The 16001-nt window shown below is 43.5% G+C and overlaps 1 protein-coding gene across 9 annotated transcripts in view; it reads right to left on the bottom strand.

Annotated features, from left to right (window-relative positions):
- The window catches only part of JADE1 (jade family PHD finger 1), a 65609-nt gene that overhangs the window by 31978 nt on the left and 17630 nt on the right, over positions 1-16001 (bottom strand). For 7 of the 9 annotated variants that reach the window (XM_055275862.2, XM_055275865.2, XM_055275864.2 and 4 more), the window contains one exon: positions 11258-11335. The exons of 1 other annotated variant lie outside the window; for it this stretch is intronic. In XM_055275862.2, coding sequence (XP_055131837.1) covers positions 11258-11309 — 52 coding nt within the window. In that variant the 5' untranslated portion in view covers positions 11310-11335. Of the gene's footprint in view, positions 1-2168; positions 2265-11257; positions 11336-16001 lie in introns of those variants that run through there. One more of the 9 variants, XM_055275871.2, reaches the window with a different exon arrangement.

Genomic DNA, 16001 nt, shown 5'->3' with positions numbered 1-16001 from the left:
CCATGAGACCACCTGTGATGCCGTCTTGGCTCTCACAGAGCTCTTCCACTTCCATCACTTATTTAACTCTCATCTCTCATGAGCAGGCCTAATGTGCTCATTCTGTGCAGGGATGCTGTATCAAGGACCACACCCAACAGAAGACAGGACTTTAAGAACACCATGCAGGTGTAGTCTTCACCCATAAGCCTGCACTGAAGAGGTTCAAAGTCTCATGCTGCTAAATACAAACTGAAAAAATATCAGGCCAGGGGTGACGGCTCATGCCTGTAATCCCAGCACTTTGGGAAGCCAAGGCAGGTGGACCACCTGAGGTCAGGAATTCAAGACCAGCCTGGCCAACTTGGTGAAACCCCACCTCTACTAAAAATACAAAAATTAGCTTTGCGTGGTGGCAGGCGCCTGTAATCCCACCTACTTGGGAAGCCAAGGCAGGAGAATTGCTTGAACCTAGGAGGCAGAGGCTGCAGTGAGCCAAGACTGCATCACTGCACTCCAGCCTGGGGGACAGAGTGAGACTGTCAAAAAAAAAAAAGAAAAGAAAAAACATCTTATTGAGTTTTCAGGAAGCTTTCTAAAACACTTTTTTAAAAAAAGGTTTCACTCTACAAGGCATAAACACTTAGCAATCCCTAGACAGGGAACCTCAGGCCTATGGTGTAGTAAATAGCTAGTATAGTGCCGTAAGAAGGGAGGACGGTAGGTAAACAAACTTAGTGAAGACTAAGGGGCCAATTGCCAAATAACCTTTAAAATTTGCTCCACTTTCCCATGAAAACGCCAATTGGCTCTGTTCTCTGCCTTTCTTCCAAAGGGGGTCTACTCCTATTATCTGGCCTCCCCCAGAACATGGTACCTAACTGCTGCCTAACAGGGTCTCCCAACTGCCGCCAAGTCTGAGCTCTTCTCTGCCCTGACACTTCTCAGCACCAACAACTCCATCCTGCCTGAAATACTCCCTCAGCCTCAGTGGCAATTCTCTTTCCACTCTGTGGGTTCCTCTTCTCCATGTACCCCGTCAGCATGGGTTTCTCCTGAACTCTTTGCTCTTTTCTTGCTCCAAATGTTCTCCCCAGGGGGCGCTCACCCATGTCCACAGTCTTACCCAGCACATCCAGAGGAACCTGCCAGACCTACAGTCCCAGACTAACCTCCCCCTCAAGCTCCAGATCCAGTTTCACCTTCACATAAGACATCAACCCTAAGGTATTCCTTAGATCTGTCAAGTCAGCATTATAAAAACTGAGCTCAACGTTTTACCCAAACCTGTTCTGCCTCTTACATTCCTGCTTTGATGATTATTACCACCATATCTACTTGACGTCAGCAATCTAAGAGTCATCCTAGACTCCTCTCATTCAGGACACAATCAATGGCTAGGTCAATTCAACTTCCCAATAATTCCAGCCTCTCTTCTCCATCTCTGCCTCTACCTCCTGTTAATTTGTTACAAAGACAACTTAAGTGCAAAACCTTCCATTTGTGGGTGCCATACTGCTGCTAGAGATCTGAAACAACCCTAACACCCACATGTAGTATTTGTCCAACTTTCTGATAATTCACCTCCACCTCCTATTTTTAATAATCATCACCCCAATCCTGAACACCTACTGTACCATTTTCCAGAAATTAACAAAATCCAGAAAAATAAAAGCCAAAAGCTTAAGGTTAACTGCCATTCTGCCAGTGAAATCATTTGTCACTCAGACAGGAAGCTCTTATCTCTACAGATTCCAGAGACAGGAACAGAGAATCAAAGCACCCTTAAGACCTTAAGAAATAGATTCTGCACGTAAGCCTATCATCAGATTTGCGACGACCAAGACCAAATGGGATTGCCATGCTTCCCTGACAGGGACAACGTCGGCACTACCCTTGAGCACCAGTTCTGAGGCTCATTACTAGGTCAACTGACTGACTGCTGTTCTGCCAGCACAATCAGCAGAACTGGAGCTCCTGCTGGTGGCCCCATGGCATTTCAGTAAATGTTTTAGAAAATTCTTCTTTAAAAAAATTCTAAGTGTGCCTCTTTACACTCTAAATGAACAAGAATATTTCACTCCCACACTGAAAGAAATATTCTGGGCACACTGGGGTGAGCCCAACCTGCAAAAGTTCTAAATCTGGTCATTACTGGAAAAAAGGAAGACAGATGCCGAGTTAGGAACCTGGAGATGAAGGTGGCTGGGTGGCTCCTAGGGTCTATAAAGAGGCCTCTTTTTCTCTCTGTTGTCCTGGAGGCCATCCTCCAGCCGGTCCACAGCCTGAAAGAAGAGACGAGGAAAAGCACACGCAGTGTCTGGATGGAATTATCAGAAGGTTTGGGGAAGGGAAGAGAAGCACAACAAAAAGGGATGGTCCTCCTCTGCTTTGAATTACTATGGAAAAGGTTATAAATGATAACCTCTAACAAAGCCAGAAATTTAGAGAATCACTCCATTGCTATACTTTAAAAATTAACATGAAGTGGGGAGAAGAGGGTCTTCAGAGTCAAATACTTTCAGAGTTAAAGCAGAAACAACAAATTCGTTCATTCTCAGGTTTTCTGACCCTCTTGTCTCTTCTTGAGGATCTGCCAGGATCCCTCCCAAGTAGTTTCCAAGGTTCCCAGGAAGCTTGCAGCTTTGCTGGCATACAACACAACCCAAATAATGACACTCATTTGAAAGCTTTTCCTAGGACTGCTTTCATAAATCCTGAAAATTGCTGTGTACACCACATTTGCTTTTACAAACAGATATACAAAGATGCTACATATTTGGTATCCAATAGTCATAACCAAGAGAAACTCTAGTCCACCCAAAAATAGTCTGTTCCTTTTCCTCTTAATTTACCTAGTGTTGATACAATACAGAAGACGGAAAAGCAAAATTAATCCTATTAAACTCACTTTGCAGATAGGGAAAGACTGGTAAAGAAACTAAATTTAAATTGTCACTGGCATAAGGAATGCTCTTAGCAGCTTATTTAGAAAAGCCAAAAATCAGAAACAACCTAATCATCCACCAACAGACTGTGAATGAAAAAACTCTGGTATATCCATACAGTGGAACACCATCCAGCAATAAAAAGGTACTGATACATGCAAACATGAATGAATGCTGAAGTAATTCTCCTGAGTGAAAGAAGCCAGACCAAAAAATAGAGTCCATATTGTATTATTCCATTTACATACAACTCTAGAAATGCAAACTAATCTATAGTGACAGAAAGTAGATCAGTGGAAGACTAGAGAGAAGTGGGAGGGAAGGATTATCTTGATTTCAATGATTTCATGGGTGTAAACATGTCAAAACGTATCAAGTACACAATTTAAATATATGAGGCTCAGAGGCTCACTGTATGTCAATTATTTCTCAATAAAGCTATTAAACATTTGTCACTGAGATACCATCCATTAACAGTAAGGGGAAAAAAATTCTATTTTACTTTACAAATCTGGTCTGTATAAAACCTAGACTTTGCTGATGAACCAAGTGAGAATCTGGGAGGGGGTTGTAAACCCGAGGGAACTGCTCTGCCTTCCATGTCCAGGAGCAGGTATTTGTTGATGATCTATTCCTTCTCATTTTCTTATTGTATCAAAAAGTTAATCTATCAAGAGCCATTGGTATAAGACGCAGAATTTACAACATAGAGCATAGCTAAGTTAGTCAGTGCTGTGAACACAGCAGATTCTCAAAATTTCTTTGAAAAGTAGATAATTTTTTTTTAAGTGTCATTGTTGAGGACAGTCAATCATGCTCTAACCATCACTGTAACCCATGAACTGAAGGTGGCAGGCACTAAGAATTTACTCCTGTTTCACCTAATAGAAGATATGCTTTTGAGCTCAAGGAAAATAAAGCAATAATACATTTAAAGATAGATTTGTGGAGCCACTGTTTCCTGCTTGGAATGCACCTACATCTACAGAAACATTCAGGGAAGGCCACAGGCTACAGACTCAAAGGGAGTGTCTTGACATTGCTACACCAACACCTTTCCCTACAGCCAGGCTCTCCCCAGACACTCCCAGGAGGTCAGGAAGCTACCAGAATATTATTAAAATCAAAATAATTAACACTCCTTTTTAATTAAAACAAAATTTATAAACACTTTCTGGAAAATATTGGGGGTGGGACAGTGGGGTCAAACCAGAAATTAGAATATTTTAAATACTAAAAAGACCAGGAGTCAGTGATTTATACTACAGCAAAACATCACGCACTTATTAAAAACGGTGTGCTTGCTATTGTTAAAAACTGCGTGGTAAGATTACGCAGGGTTGGTTTGCATTTTGTTTGTTTCCAGAGTGCTGATATTTAACGACAAACTAATTTAAGCATATGATGAGTAAAATTTTGTTTTACTTTCTTTTCGCTTTCAGGAAAGGAGTTAGGAACTCTAAAAATCTGCTAATAATGTCTAAAAGTATTTTACTGCCATTCACAAGGTAAAATTATTACCCAAAGTTAAGTTCACTTTGCTGACAAATTTAAATGACTTAAAATTCTTGACATACACTGTTAAAAACAATTCTATATTACATTACCTCATGTTAAACATGGGAAAGACTGAGTGGGGAAAAACACTGTCTTGTTTTTAATATCCCCAACTTCCATTAAAACAGAATCCTTTGGGTTAATATAAAGTTATAAAAGGCTCAGAGTTCGTAGCACCATGACCATGGACACTGCCTGGGCATAACGTTCTTTCAGGTCCTATTATACAGACATCTCCAACACTCACTCCCCTTTGAAATATTAAAAATAGCCATGCTGTCTTGCCCTAGATCTAAAATAAGGAAAACCTCAAGAGTAAATCTAACACATACTGCACACACCTTCCACATCTGGTAGCTGGTGTGTGATAAGCTTCTCGTGTTGTGCCATGCACGAAAGGTTCAGAAATTAGAATGAATGGCCGGGCGCGGTGGCTCACGCTTGTAATCCCAGCACTTTGGGAGGCCCAGGCGGGCGGATCATGAGGTCAGATCAAGACCATGGTGAAACCCCGTCTCTATTAAAAATACAAAAAAATTAGCCGGGCGTGGTGGCGGGCACCTGTAGTCCCAGCTACTCGGAGAGGCTGAGGCAGGAGAATGGCGTGAACCCAGGAGGCGGAGCTTGCAGCGAGCCGAGATCGCGCCACCGCACTCCAGCCTGGGTGACAGAGCGAGACTCCGTCTCAAAAAAAAAAAAAGAAATTAGAATGAATGGCAGTCTTCGTGTTCGCTGCACCACAAAATGCAAACTATGAAAAAACCTTGCCACTCATCAAACGTCGGTCATCCTGTCTCAGTCACTGATCTGGACACTAAATAATATGCTGGTATCTGTCTTTAGGGGTGTTAAACCAGCTTAACAAAGTAAGATGCTTAAAACTGGCAAGTATCGAGTCCAGCAGTCTGGTGTCACAGCAAGGGCACACAGACCTGACAAATCCATCTATGAGTTACTTAAAAGCCAAGCTAGCCTTGTACTAGAGTAAAGCAATGCTGTGTTAATTCTCATCTCAAATTAGGGAAATGTAATCTAGTTACTGTTTATTTGTTTTAGCTGCATGATAGAAGACAAGCATCTGATATAATTGTCATTTAGACCAGTGGCTGACCCTATACCTGCCATAGTTTTTTACCCCAGCGTAGCCCAGCTCTATAGCCCAACTCACTTCCACTTCCAACAAACAAAGGCATCATACATACATTCAAAGAACTGGCCCAGAAATGTTTCAACATACTTAAATACACTTAGGCCTTCAACCAACTGACACACAAACATTTGACACTCACCCACCATTTCTGCTGAGGTCCAAGTACAAGTCAGTGGGAAAATTACTAATTTTAAATTTCAGTTGGCTTCCTTTCTGCCCATTCCTTATCACAGGTGATGGGGCAGAGCCTGGCTCTGATAGGTGGGGAGACAGACTGCTTCCACCCTAGCTCAGGTGTAGAAACAGGGCGACCAGAGAGGGCCCACATGGAGCCTGGCTCCAGACCTTCTTCCCACAGAAAGTCAACAAATCTCTGAAATTTAAGGAAGTCAGACAAGAATAAGAAGTCCTGCTCTATAACTTTAGGAAAATCTTAACAGTATCAGCACACTTCTATCATTCTTCGTGAAGTAAGGAATGAGACCAATTTCCCTTTGAACCTTTGAGACACCAAATTTTAAAAACAACCAAAACCAACAAAAACACCATTTGCTACATATATATAAAGATGCCGATCATACTCAGGGGGGCTGATGCAGGAAAATCACTTGAACCTGGGAGGCAGAGGTTGCAGTGAGCTAAGATCATGCCACTGTACTCCAGCCTGGGCAACAGAGCGAGACTCCACCTCAAAAACAAAAAACAGTGCTGATCAGAGCTACTATTGGCCTGAGATAAACAATAATATATAATTCCTGATAAAAACAAGGATACTTGATGTTTAAATTAGCCTCTACAGGTTTACTGAAGATAACATGAAATGTCCTTTAGGTTTTAGAAATATAGTTGACTCTTGAACAACACGGGTTTTAACTGCCCGGTTCACTCACGTGAGATTTTTCTCTCTGCCACCCCTAAGACAGCAAGACCAATGCCTTCTCTTCCTCCTTCTCTTCTACCTACTCAACATGAAGACGAAGTTGAAGACCCTTATGATTATCTACTTTCACTCACTGAATAGTATATTTTATATATATACATATATATTTCCTCTTCTTTATGATGTTCTTAATATTTTCTCTAGCTTACTTTATTGTAAAAATACAGTATATAATACATATGACATATAAAATATGTTGATTTATGCTATTAGTAAGGCTTCGGGTCAACAGTAGGCTATCATTAGTTAAACTTTTGGGAGTCAAAAGTTATACAAAGAATTTTGATTTGCAGGGTAGGGGGAGTTGTTCAAGGATCAACTGTACTGAAAGTAGTTAGTGGACCCCATTCCCACATGTGCCAAATCCTAAGGACAGGATCCTGGGCTGGAAAGCAGAAAATTAAGGACTTGTTTCCCTTTGCCACGCTCTGGCGCAATGTGTAACTTCAGAGACTGGCTGAGCCACCTAGTCCCAGAAGCCCAGCAATTGCAGATGCTGCCTGCAAACACCCCAACATTACTCCATCCAACTGCAGGGCTGGGCCTCCAGAGCACCTGGAGAAAGCCTTCAACTATGACTGCAGCTATATAAGGGCTTGCACCTGGCACAGAAAATGCCTGTCCGTCCCCAACTGTAAATACGACACTGGTATTCCTCTGGACCAGGCCAGAAAACAAGGCAAAGGGCTCCAGACCAGAGGCCAGCAAGTCCCAGCCATGGCTGTGGCTCATGCTGCAGCCCCATGCTGACGTCTGCAGCTGCCTCTCCTTCACTTGGACATGGTGTGCACTGGGCTGGGAAGTGCTGCCAAAATTCTGTCAGGCCTGCAAGCTGGAGAGGCTGAGGTGTGGCCACCGCATAGACCCTGTCTTTCTTGTAAGCAGAACTTTCCAAATGCACAGGGCCGGCTGAAAGAAGGCAGGGTATGGGTAGTTAACCCAGGTAGGGCTCATTTTGTGGACCTGAATGCAGGGACAGGAGGCACACCCCACGACGCAGGCCACCCAGTTATATACAAAAGGAAGGCTCCAATGCAAATGAGTGAGTTGGTGGCAGAGGCTGTGAACCGGCTGCCTTCAGAGAGGATGGAAAGGGGTGTGTATTCCATGACAATGAGTATGTGCATCTTTTTCTAAGCCTGGCATTCCAGGGGTTCTTAATGAGAACTCTGCGTTTACCACTACCATCATCCACCTTACCAAATCATTGAGCGTGGACTGACAGCATAGCTGTAAAGCATCAACATATACTTTATATTGAACCAGCTGTATGACAAAAGGACAGCCAACCTTCTATTAGCAACTATCATTCCTCTCCTCCACCACCAGATTTCCATGTTTAGCCTAGGCTAACCCTTTGGTAACCTATAAATATTTACCTTAATTCTCCATCCCCAGCTTCTTGACAGAGGCCAGTACAGACTTGTGACTTGACAGACACACTTTTGGTGGGGACTGTGGACACTCTCTTCCTCCTTCCTTTCTAACCAGAGTTCTAGGTGGAATTTTTTTTTTTTTTTTAATAGAGATGGGTTCTCACTTTGTTGCCCAGGCTGGTCTCCAATTCCTGGGCTCAAGCAATCCTCCCAGCTCAGCCTCCCTAAGTGTCGGGATTACAGTCATAAGCCACCGTGCCCGTCCTGAACATATATATTTTAGATGAAATATTTGGCCAGGCGCGGTGGCTCACACCTGTAATCCCAACACTTTAGGAGGCAGAAGGTGGGCAGATCACGAAGTCAGGAGATCAAGACCATCCTGGCTAACACGATGAAACCCTGTCTCTACTAAAAAATACAAAAAAGTAGCCGGGCGCGGTGGCAGGCACCTGTAGTCCTAGCTACTCGGAGGCTGAGGCAGCAGAATGGTGTGAACCCAGGAGGCGGAGCTTGCAGTGAGCCGAGATCATGCCACACTGCACTCCAGCCTGGGCGACAGAGCAAAGACTCCGTCTCAAAAAAAAAAAGAAATATTTGGTCTTCTAGGGCTTTTATGGGCTGAATTGCACCCCCATCCCCAAATGAGTACTTTGAAGCCCTAACCTCCAATCTCAGAATGTGACTATATTTGGAGACAGGGCCTTGAAAGGGGTGACTGAGTTAAAACGAGGCTAACAGGGTGGGCCATAATCCAATTTAGTCACACCGAGGCACACCAGGGATGCCTGTGCAAAGGAAAGGCCAAGTAAGAACACAGTGAGAAGAAGTCCATCTGCAAACCATGAGAGGCCTCAGAAGAAACCACACCTGCCAGTACCTTGGACTTCCAGTCTCCAGAACTGTGAGAAAACAAATTTCTGTTGCTTTAAACTAGCGGGGACTGTGGTACTTTTTTGTAGCACCCTGAGCTGACTAATATGAGGCCTTCTGGGCTACTAGGAGCCTCTGGACAATTGAAAGGGACTAAACTAAGCCAAGGTCCAGAACTACACCGTCCAACACAGTGGACACTAGCCACATGTGTCTTCAAATTTTTTAATTCATTAAAATGAAGTAAAAGTTTAAAATTCAGCTCCTCAGTTGCACTAGATTAGGACATTCTCATCCTATGGGACAATGCTAGTCCGAAAAGAGAAGGCTCTAAATCGGAGAGAACATCCAGGAGAAACTTTTCTAACATAGCTCTCCCAAGGAGGAAGAGAGGCAGTGACGAGAGCAGACAGAGTGAGCATACACCTGATGCTCAATGCCAAGAAAAATATTTAAATAGGGCTCTTAAGCTTTTATTGGGCATTATCTTTATATGGAGGTAATTCACCAAGCAGTCTTCTGACTAATTCTCACCCTAAAAGCAAGACTTTTTTTTCAAGATGGAGTCTCGCTCTGTCGCCAGGCTGGAGTACAGGGGCTGTGATCTCGGCTCACTGCAACCTCTGCCTCCTGGGTTCAAGTGATTCTCCTGCCTCAGCCTCTCGAGTAGCTGGACTACAGGCATGCACCATCATGCCCAGCTAATTTTTAGTAGAGACGGGGTTTCACCATGTTGGCCAAGATGGTCTCAATCTCTTGACCTTGTGATCCGCCCGCCTCGGCCTCCCAAAGTGCTGGGAATACAGGCGTGAGCCACCGGGCCAGGCAAGACTTTTTTTTTTTAATTAATGTAGGACAAAATTATGTACTCAAGCAAGCAGCATTTATGGAGTACTTATAACTCACGAAGACACTTTGATAGGCGCCACACAGGGGCAGAGAAGAAATCCCAAATGATGTTTTTGCCTCAAGAAGTAAAATGCCTAAAACTATAAACATTAGAAAACAGGTAGGCAGGGTTATGAAACAACAAGCGCCTCAGAAGTTCGGAAGATGGCATCCCAAAGGCTTGGACAGGTGGCTTTACCTGCCTGCACTTGGAAACAGACCTTTAATACCTTTCTCTGAAATAAGAGGAAAGGTCTTTCCCTCTGGAGCCCCCACACTCTCTCTCAACTAGTTCACTTCTCTCCTGCTGCAAACATCAGCAGGCAACCCTAAAACTCTCAATTCCTTAGAGGTCCTCATTGCAAGCCCTTCACACCTGACACTCTCCCTTAACGGCCAATTCTCCTCCCCAAAAGCCCCATGCCTGTGCCAAGCACACCAACCGAAATACCACATTGAGTTCTGTTTTTCATGTTCCTGGTCCCCTCTTCTGAACAGGGTGGCTCCTACAGCAGCAAAGCCTTGCTTTCTAATGTGCAGCTTTTAACTTGCTGAAAACTTAGAGCACAGAAAACTGAAAATAACCCTATTTGCCTAAAGAGTATTTCATCCTTAAGGATCTACACAACCTTCATCTCCTCTGCAGGTTTCCCTGCCCTCCCCTCCTCCGAATCTGTATCTGTATCTGTTTCCACAGTGCATCAAAAAGACATCTCTATTACTGCCCTGATGACTTTCACATCAGAGCTCTTCTTACATATGTCTAAAGCAGAGTTCCTTGAAAACAGGCCCAGCTCCTTTCCCATCACACATTCTTTCAAGGTGTCCTGGGTTTAATTTGTAATGTAAAACATAAGCTAATGGGCTAGAGCTCAGGCACTGCGCTAGGTTCCAAATTTCCCTCTGTTATCTGAGGGGAGCTCTTCTCTGAGTAGTCTGTTAGCTTCTCAATACACAGACACTGTGTGATATTTATTTTGACTGCCTGGAAGCCAACTAACTTCTGGTTCTCAGCTGCACTGTGAAAATACGAAGTTGCCAGAGAGCTGAGATACAGACAGCAGTAGTATTCAATATAGTCACATTAAAACCAAGTGAAGAGCAGGGACTTTCGACCTATTAAGAACCTGTACTTAATAATTTTCACATCACACTAGGCAGTCTTCAACCTCCCCTTGTATTGAGTTGAACCAGTTAATGATTACCTGGCTTTAATTAAGTTCCGCTTTCATAAAGCGCAACTGCGAAGTACCATAAATGATGTTTAGGAAAACCAGACACACCAGTGACTCTTGGAACTGGATTATTCCTCCCAGGATAACAAATAGGAAGCCTCAGGAATGCTTGCCTGCAGTCAACCTTACCCAGTAAGATCTGGTTACAGACCTGCAGTATCAAACTCAGGTATGTTTCTCCAGGCTTTGGCTTTCTCTGACCTGCCTGATATGCAACGGGCCTCAGCTATTTAAAGCATTACATTAAAAAATCATGTTTTTACCCTGACCCAAACCCTGGTAGGCTCCAAGAACAACAAAGCAGGACTCACTGCCATTGTCGTCAGAATCCTCACTGCTGCTGGGAAGGCGACCTCGTTTCATGATCTCCCTGGGAAACAGCAGGCAGCCTGCAAAGCAATGAGACAGCACTTAACCCAAGATGATCATACACAATCATCAAGTTGTGCTTCAGATGGCAGCCCAGGATTTACAGCAAACAAAAGCAAACAAAAGGCTTTAAGTAGCATTTGAATTATAAACAGTAAAAAGACCAAAGATACATAATTAGGTGCAATCATTAACAGACCAGGTTAAAAAAGGGGGGGGAGGGGTGGAGAAGTCACGTATCAGTAGGTCTCCCAAAGATGCCAGGTTTCTTTCTATATTCCTGTGACATTATTACTATAACTACTCCAGGAATCTTTAGCTGACTGGCAGCAAGCACTGCAGAAAAAAATCCACAGCAATGAACACTGTACTGTGCTTCCTCACTACAGACAGATTCATATTTTATGCGTACATGTGGGGGGTGGGGTGGGGTTGTGCCTGGATGTGTGAATATTTACACTGCACTGGGCATGATTATGCTTCTCAGGCAAATTTTACTAAAATAACCCTGAAAGCCGAAAGAAACAAAACAAATGGGGTAATGGGAATGCAAATGTCTCCTCCAGCCATCTCCAACCCCACAGGTGGAATAAGAAGGAACCACAGACGTTATATAATTTTGATCCAGACCCCTCCCTTTCACATTAAGAAACTAAAGCCAAGAAAGGTTAAGCAGCAACTTCCCCAAGGTCACATTGTGGGAATGGACCTTCTAATTCCAAATCCAACACTGTTTCCACTCCACTCCACCTCAGCTCCCTTCAGGACAAATACAACCAAATCCAGCCAAAATAAGAAGTCAGTTTGTACAAAGACCCAGCGCATCTGGCCAACTCCTCCCAGTAGCTGATGATAACAGAATTCTAGCACTACCCTCAAGTATGAGAAAGGCTGCATTTAGGTAAGAAGGCAGTGAACTGAGACGGAATGGCCAGTAATGAACTTATACAGATGATCTCACGGTTATATTCACACAGGGTGGCTCTCTAAACAAATACAAAAAGCTTTTCCAAATTAAAATTACTGATCAACCTGACATCTTCAGGGCACTGATCTGTCAGTTCAAAGAATCCTAAAGAGGAAAGGGAGCTTTTTCAAGTCAGAAAAAGTATGGTAGTCCATCACCTACCTACCCTTCCACCCTCTCAGAAAAGTACATCCCAATCTCCTCTGCATTGGGAATCACAATATGTATGATGCGGTGTTAACAATGCAAGTGTGGCTGGGCATGGTGGTTCACCCCTGTAATCCCAGCACTTTGGGAGGCAAAGACGGGAGGATCACTTGAGGTCAGGAGTTCAAGACCAGCCTGGCCAACGTGGTGAAACTCCGTCTCTACTAAAAATATAAAAATTAGCCGGGCGTGGTGGCGGGTGTCTGTAATCCCAGCTACTTAGGAGGCTGAGGCAGGAGAATTGCTTGAACTCGGGAGGCGGAGGTTGCAGTGAGCTGAGATCACACCACTGCACTCCAGCCTGGGCGACAGAGACCCTATCTCAACATACATACACGCACACGCACACGCACACACACACACACAAACAATAGAAGTGTGGCACATAGGAATGGTGTGGAGAAAAAAATGTGGAAAACCGGGCTGGGTGCAGTGGCTCACACCTGTAATCCCTACACTTTGGGAGGCCGAGGTGGGCAGATCACGAGGTCAGGAGTTTGAGACCAGCCTGACCAACACACGGTGAAACCCTGTCTCTACTAAAAATACAAAAATTAGCCGTGCGTGGTGGCGCATGTCTGTAATCCCAGCTACTCAGGAGGCTCAAGCAGGAGAATCACTTAAACCCGGGAGGCGGAGATTGTAATGAGTGGAGATCACACCATTGCACTCCAGCCTATGCGACACAGTGAGATTCCGTCTCGAAAAAAAAAAGAAAAATGTGGAGAACCACTGTGATAGAACAAGAAAGCAATTTTAAAAAACCAAAGCTCCACTCTAAAAAGGCCTATAAACGAGCAGTCAAAAAAGCCTAAACTCCCTTTTTCTTTGACTAGTCACTTCACAATTTATCACCCTCTGTTAAAACTGTATATAAGCCTTCAGATCTAACTTTTTTTGGGTTTTTTCTCTTCAGTGAAGTCTCCTTCCCTTTACCCCCACCTGGCACATAAAAATATCAGCATCAGTGAAGTTTGTTTGCCTTTTCTCCTGTAATGTCTTCTGTCATTTAATTCAGACTCGCATGAACTGAACCTAAAAAAGTAGATGAAAAGTTTTTCCTACACTACACTTAAAAAATGGATCTACACAATTCATCCAAATATTTAGGTCCCTAATCTATAATTGCAATATTTTATATTTTCTTCCTGAAAAACTCACCCAGCTGAAGTTTTTATCAATTGATTCTTCAAAAGCCATTAAAATGATGTACCAAGAGAAAGCCTGAACATGAGTCCTGATCAGTATGGGTCATGAGCTATATTATGGACACGCTTTACAAGCTGGGGTTTCATGCTGTAGGCATAGTGAAGTCCTAAAACCCACTCCATCCCTTTTCCAAAAGCCCCACTCACCCATAACCAGGCAATCTGCAACTTGGCCTGGGACAAGCCCACTCCAGCCCTCAGGTTCCATAACCAAGAAACACCAGTGGCCCACTCCCTATTCGACTGTTTTCTCTGCCCTGTGTGTGCCAAAAACACCAACTGCAGACAGCTAAGCTCTCCAACCTTCTAGAGAATGCACCTCTGGGTCCCCTCAGGATCCAGCAAGAGGTAAAAGGGAAAAGGGAAAGGCAGAAGACTACTCACTCCTAACAGCTTCAGCTCCCCAAAGCCAACATTACAAAAGAGTGCTAAAAAAAATTGGTACTAGGCTGGTCGCAGTGGCTCACACGTGTAATCCTAGCACTTTGGGACGCCTGGGCAGGAGGACTGCTTGAACCTAGGAGTTGAGACCAGAGTGGGCAACATAGGGAGACCCCTATCTCTATAAAAAAATTTAAAAATTAGATTTACCTAATAGAGTAGCTTTTAAGAATCTTTTTGAATCAAAATGCTTACTTTCCATCTTTCAAACACAACTCCCTGAGGAAGCACTTCAACAGTCACTAAATAAAGAACACGAGCATTGGCCAAAATACAATGATGCACCTAAACACACATAAATACTCTCTTAAGCAAAATTATTCAAGTAAAAGAAGAGTAAAAATAGTATTTTCTTTCTAATGAAATCCATTTTCATCCACCCTGAAGATCTTGCGTAATGAGGGTTTGAGAGTGCTGTATTTGCTTCTCCAGGGAACTTGGCACAGTAATGGGGGTTAGTGCTCAGCAGAATTTCCTCCTCTGTGGCTCTAAAGTACTTAAACCTTGACATCAAGCTGATTTATCTCACCCAGGATTACTTATTGTATCAGAAAATCAAAACACATGTTACTCTCTTTAAGCTGCACAATACAGTGGTTGTATGCTGCAAACATCTGCCCCACTAAAAAAGCCAGCATCTGCATCATCACCTTTCCTGACTCTCAGGGCAATGGCTAATTACTATCTAGACGGTAGTAGGGTAAGTAATAATCAATTAAAATGGCTACTCACAACACCCCAAAGCAGCAAGAAGATATGATGGCACATAATGCAGCCGACAAACATTTGAATATCTCATATACTAGGAGGTGCTGGATGAAAAAAATTACTATCCCTGACCTCATAGAGCTTCTGGCCTAGTTGAGCAGACAGGAAAACAACAGAAATTCACTGTTTGTGCCTGACAGTGGTAAACGCAGAGTTCTACAGGAATACAAAAGGTGGATAAGAGTCAGAGGATGCTGGTAAGACTGAGCTGAGTCCTGAAGAACAAAGAGGTGGTAGCCAGAAAAAGGAGCATGTTTGGGGCAGAGCACCATACGTACCAACATATGTGTAACACAGCATATTACTCTGGGTAGCATCTTCATACACATCCATTCTCACCTTATAGCCAATTGCCAAAGTTTACTGATTCATAATGTTATGACTCTTCTGAAGTCCCCGTATGCCCTGTGGGTTTGTCCTCCAACTACTTGTACCTAGAAAGCTTTAAACACCTATTCTCCAAACTATGATTTCTTCCCACTTCCAATTATTACAACAACAAATTAATTACACCCCATGAGGCAACCTCATCAAAATACTATATCCAGATCTCTCCCTCCATTCCACATTACAAATAGGTCTAAGTCCAAACTGTCCAGCCAAAAATGAAGTTTTCTGACTTCTCACAGCTTTACTCAGGCATCTGTTCTAGCAAGCCCCAAAACCCAGAGCTTGCACTGGTTGGGCCAGGCTTCTTCCCTGAACACTCTGCTTTCTTTCAGTTCTCATTCTCTGCTAATGCTGCTCCTGTTGCTTCTTGCTCCCTATCCTAATCCCACCTCTTTTCTGGGGCTCAGCTCAAAGCCACTGACCACTCTAACTCCAAACACATATATTCTGTACTGCTCAGTTCAACTTTCTTCCTCTTTTAGAACTTTTTCACCTTGCTTTTCAATGCAGTTACCTTAATAGCATCACTGAAAAAAATTACTCATGACACTTGTTAGAAATGGTAAAGCAGATTTTACTCAAGGGGGACCACAGTGGTAGGTACAGGGAACACTGCAATGGGATCTTGCAGTGGGGGATGGAGATTGAACCCAACTCAGATTCCAACAGAGGTGATTTATAACCAAGGAGGAGGGTGGGGCCAGT

Source organism: Symphalangus syndactylus, chromosome 4 (assembly GCF_028878055.3).
Source record: "Symphalangus syndactylus isolate Jambi chromosome 4, NHGRI_mSymSyn1-v2.1_pri, whole genome shotgun sequence".
Lineage (NCBI taxonomy): Eukaryota > Metazoa > Chordata > Mammalia > Primates > Hylobatidae > Symphalangus > Symphalangus syndactylus.
This window is presented reverse-complemented; position numbering and strand designations above follow the sequence as displayed.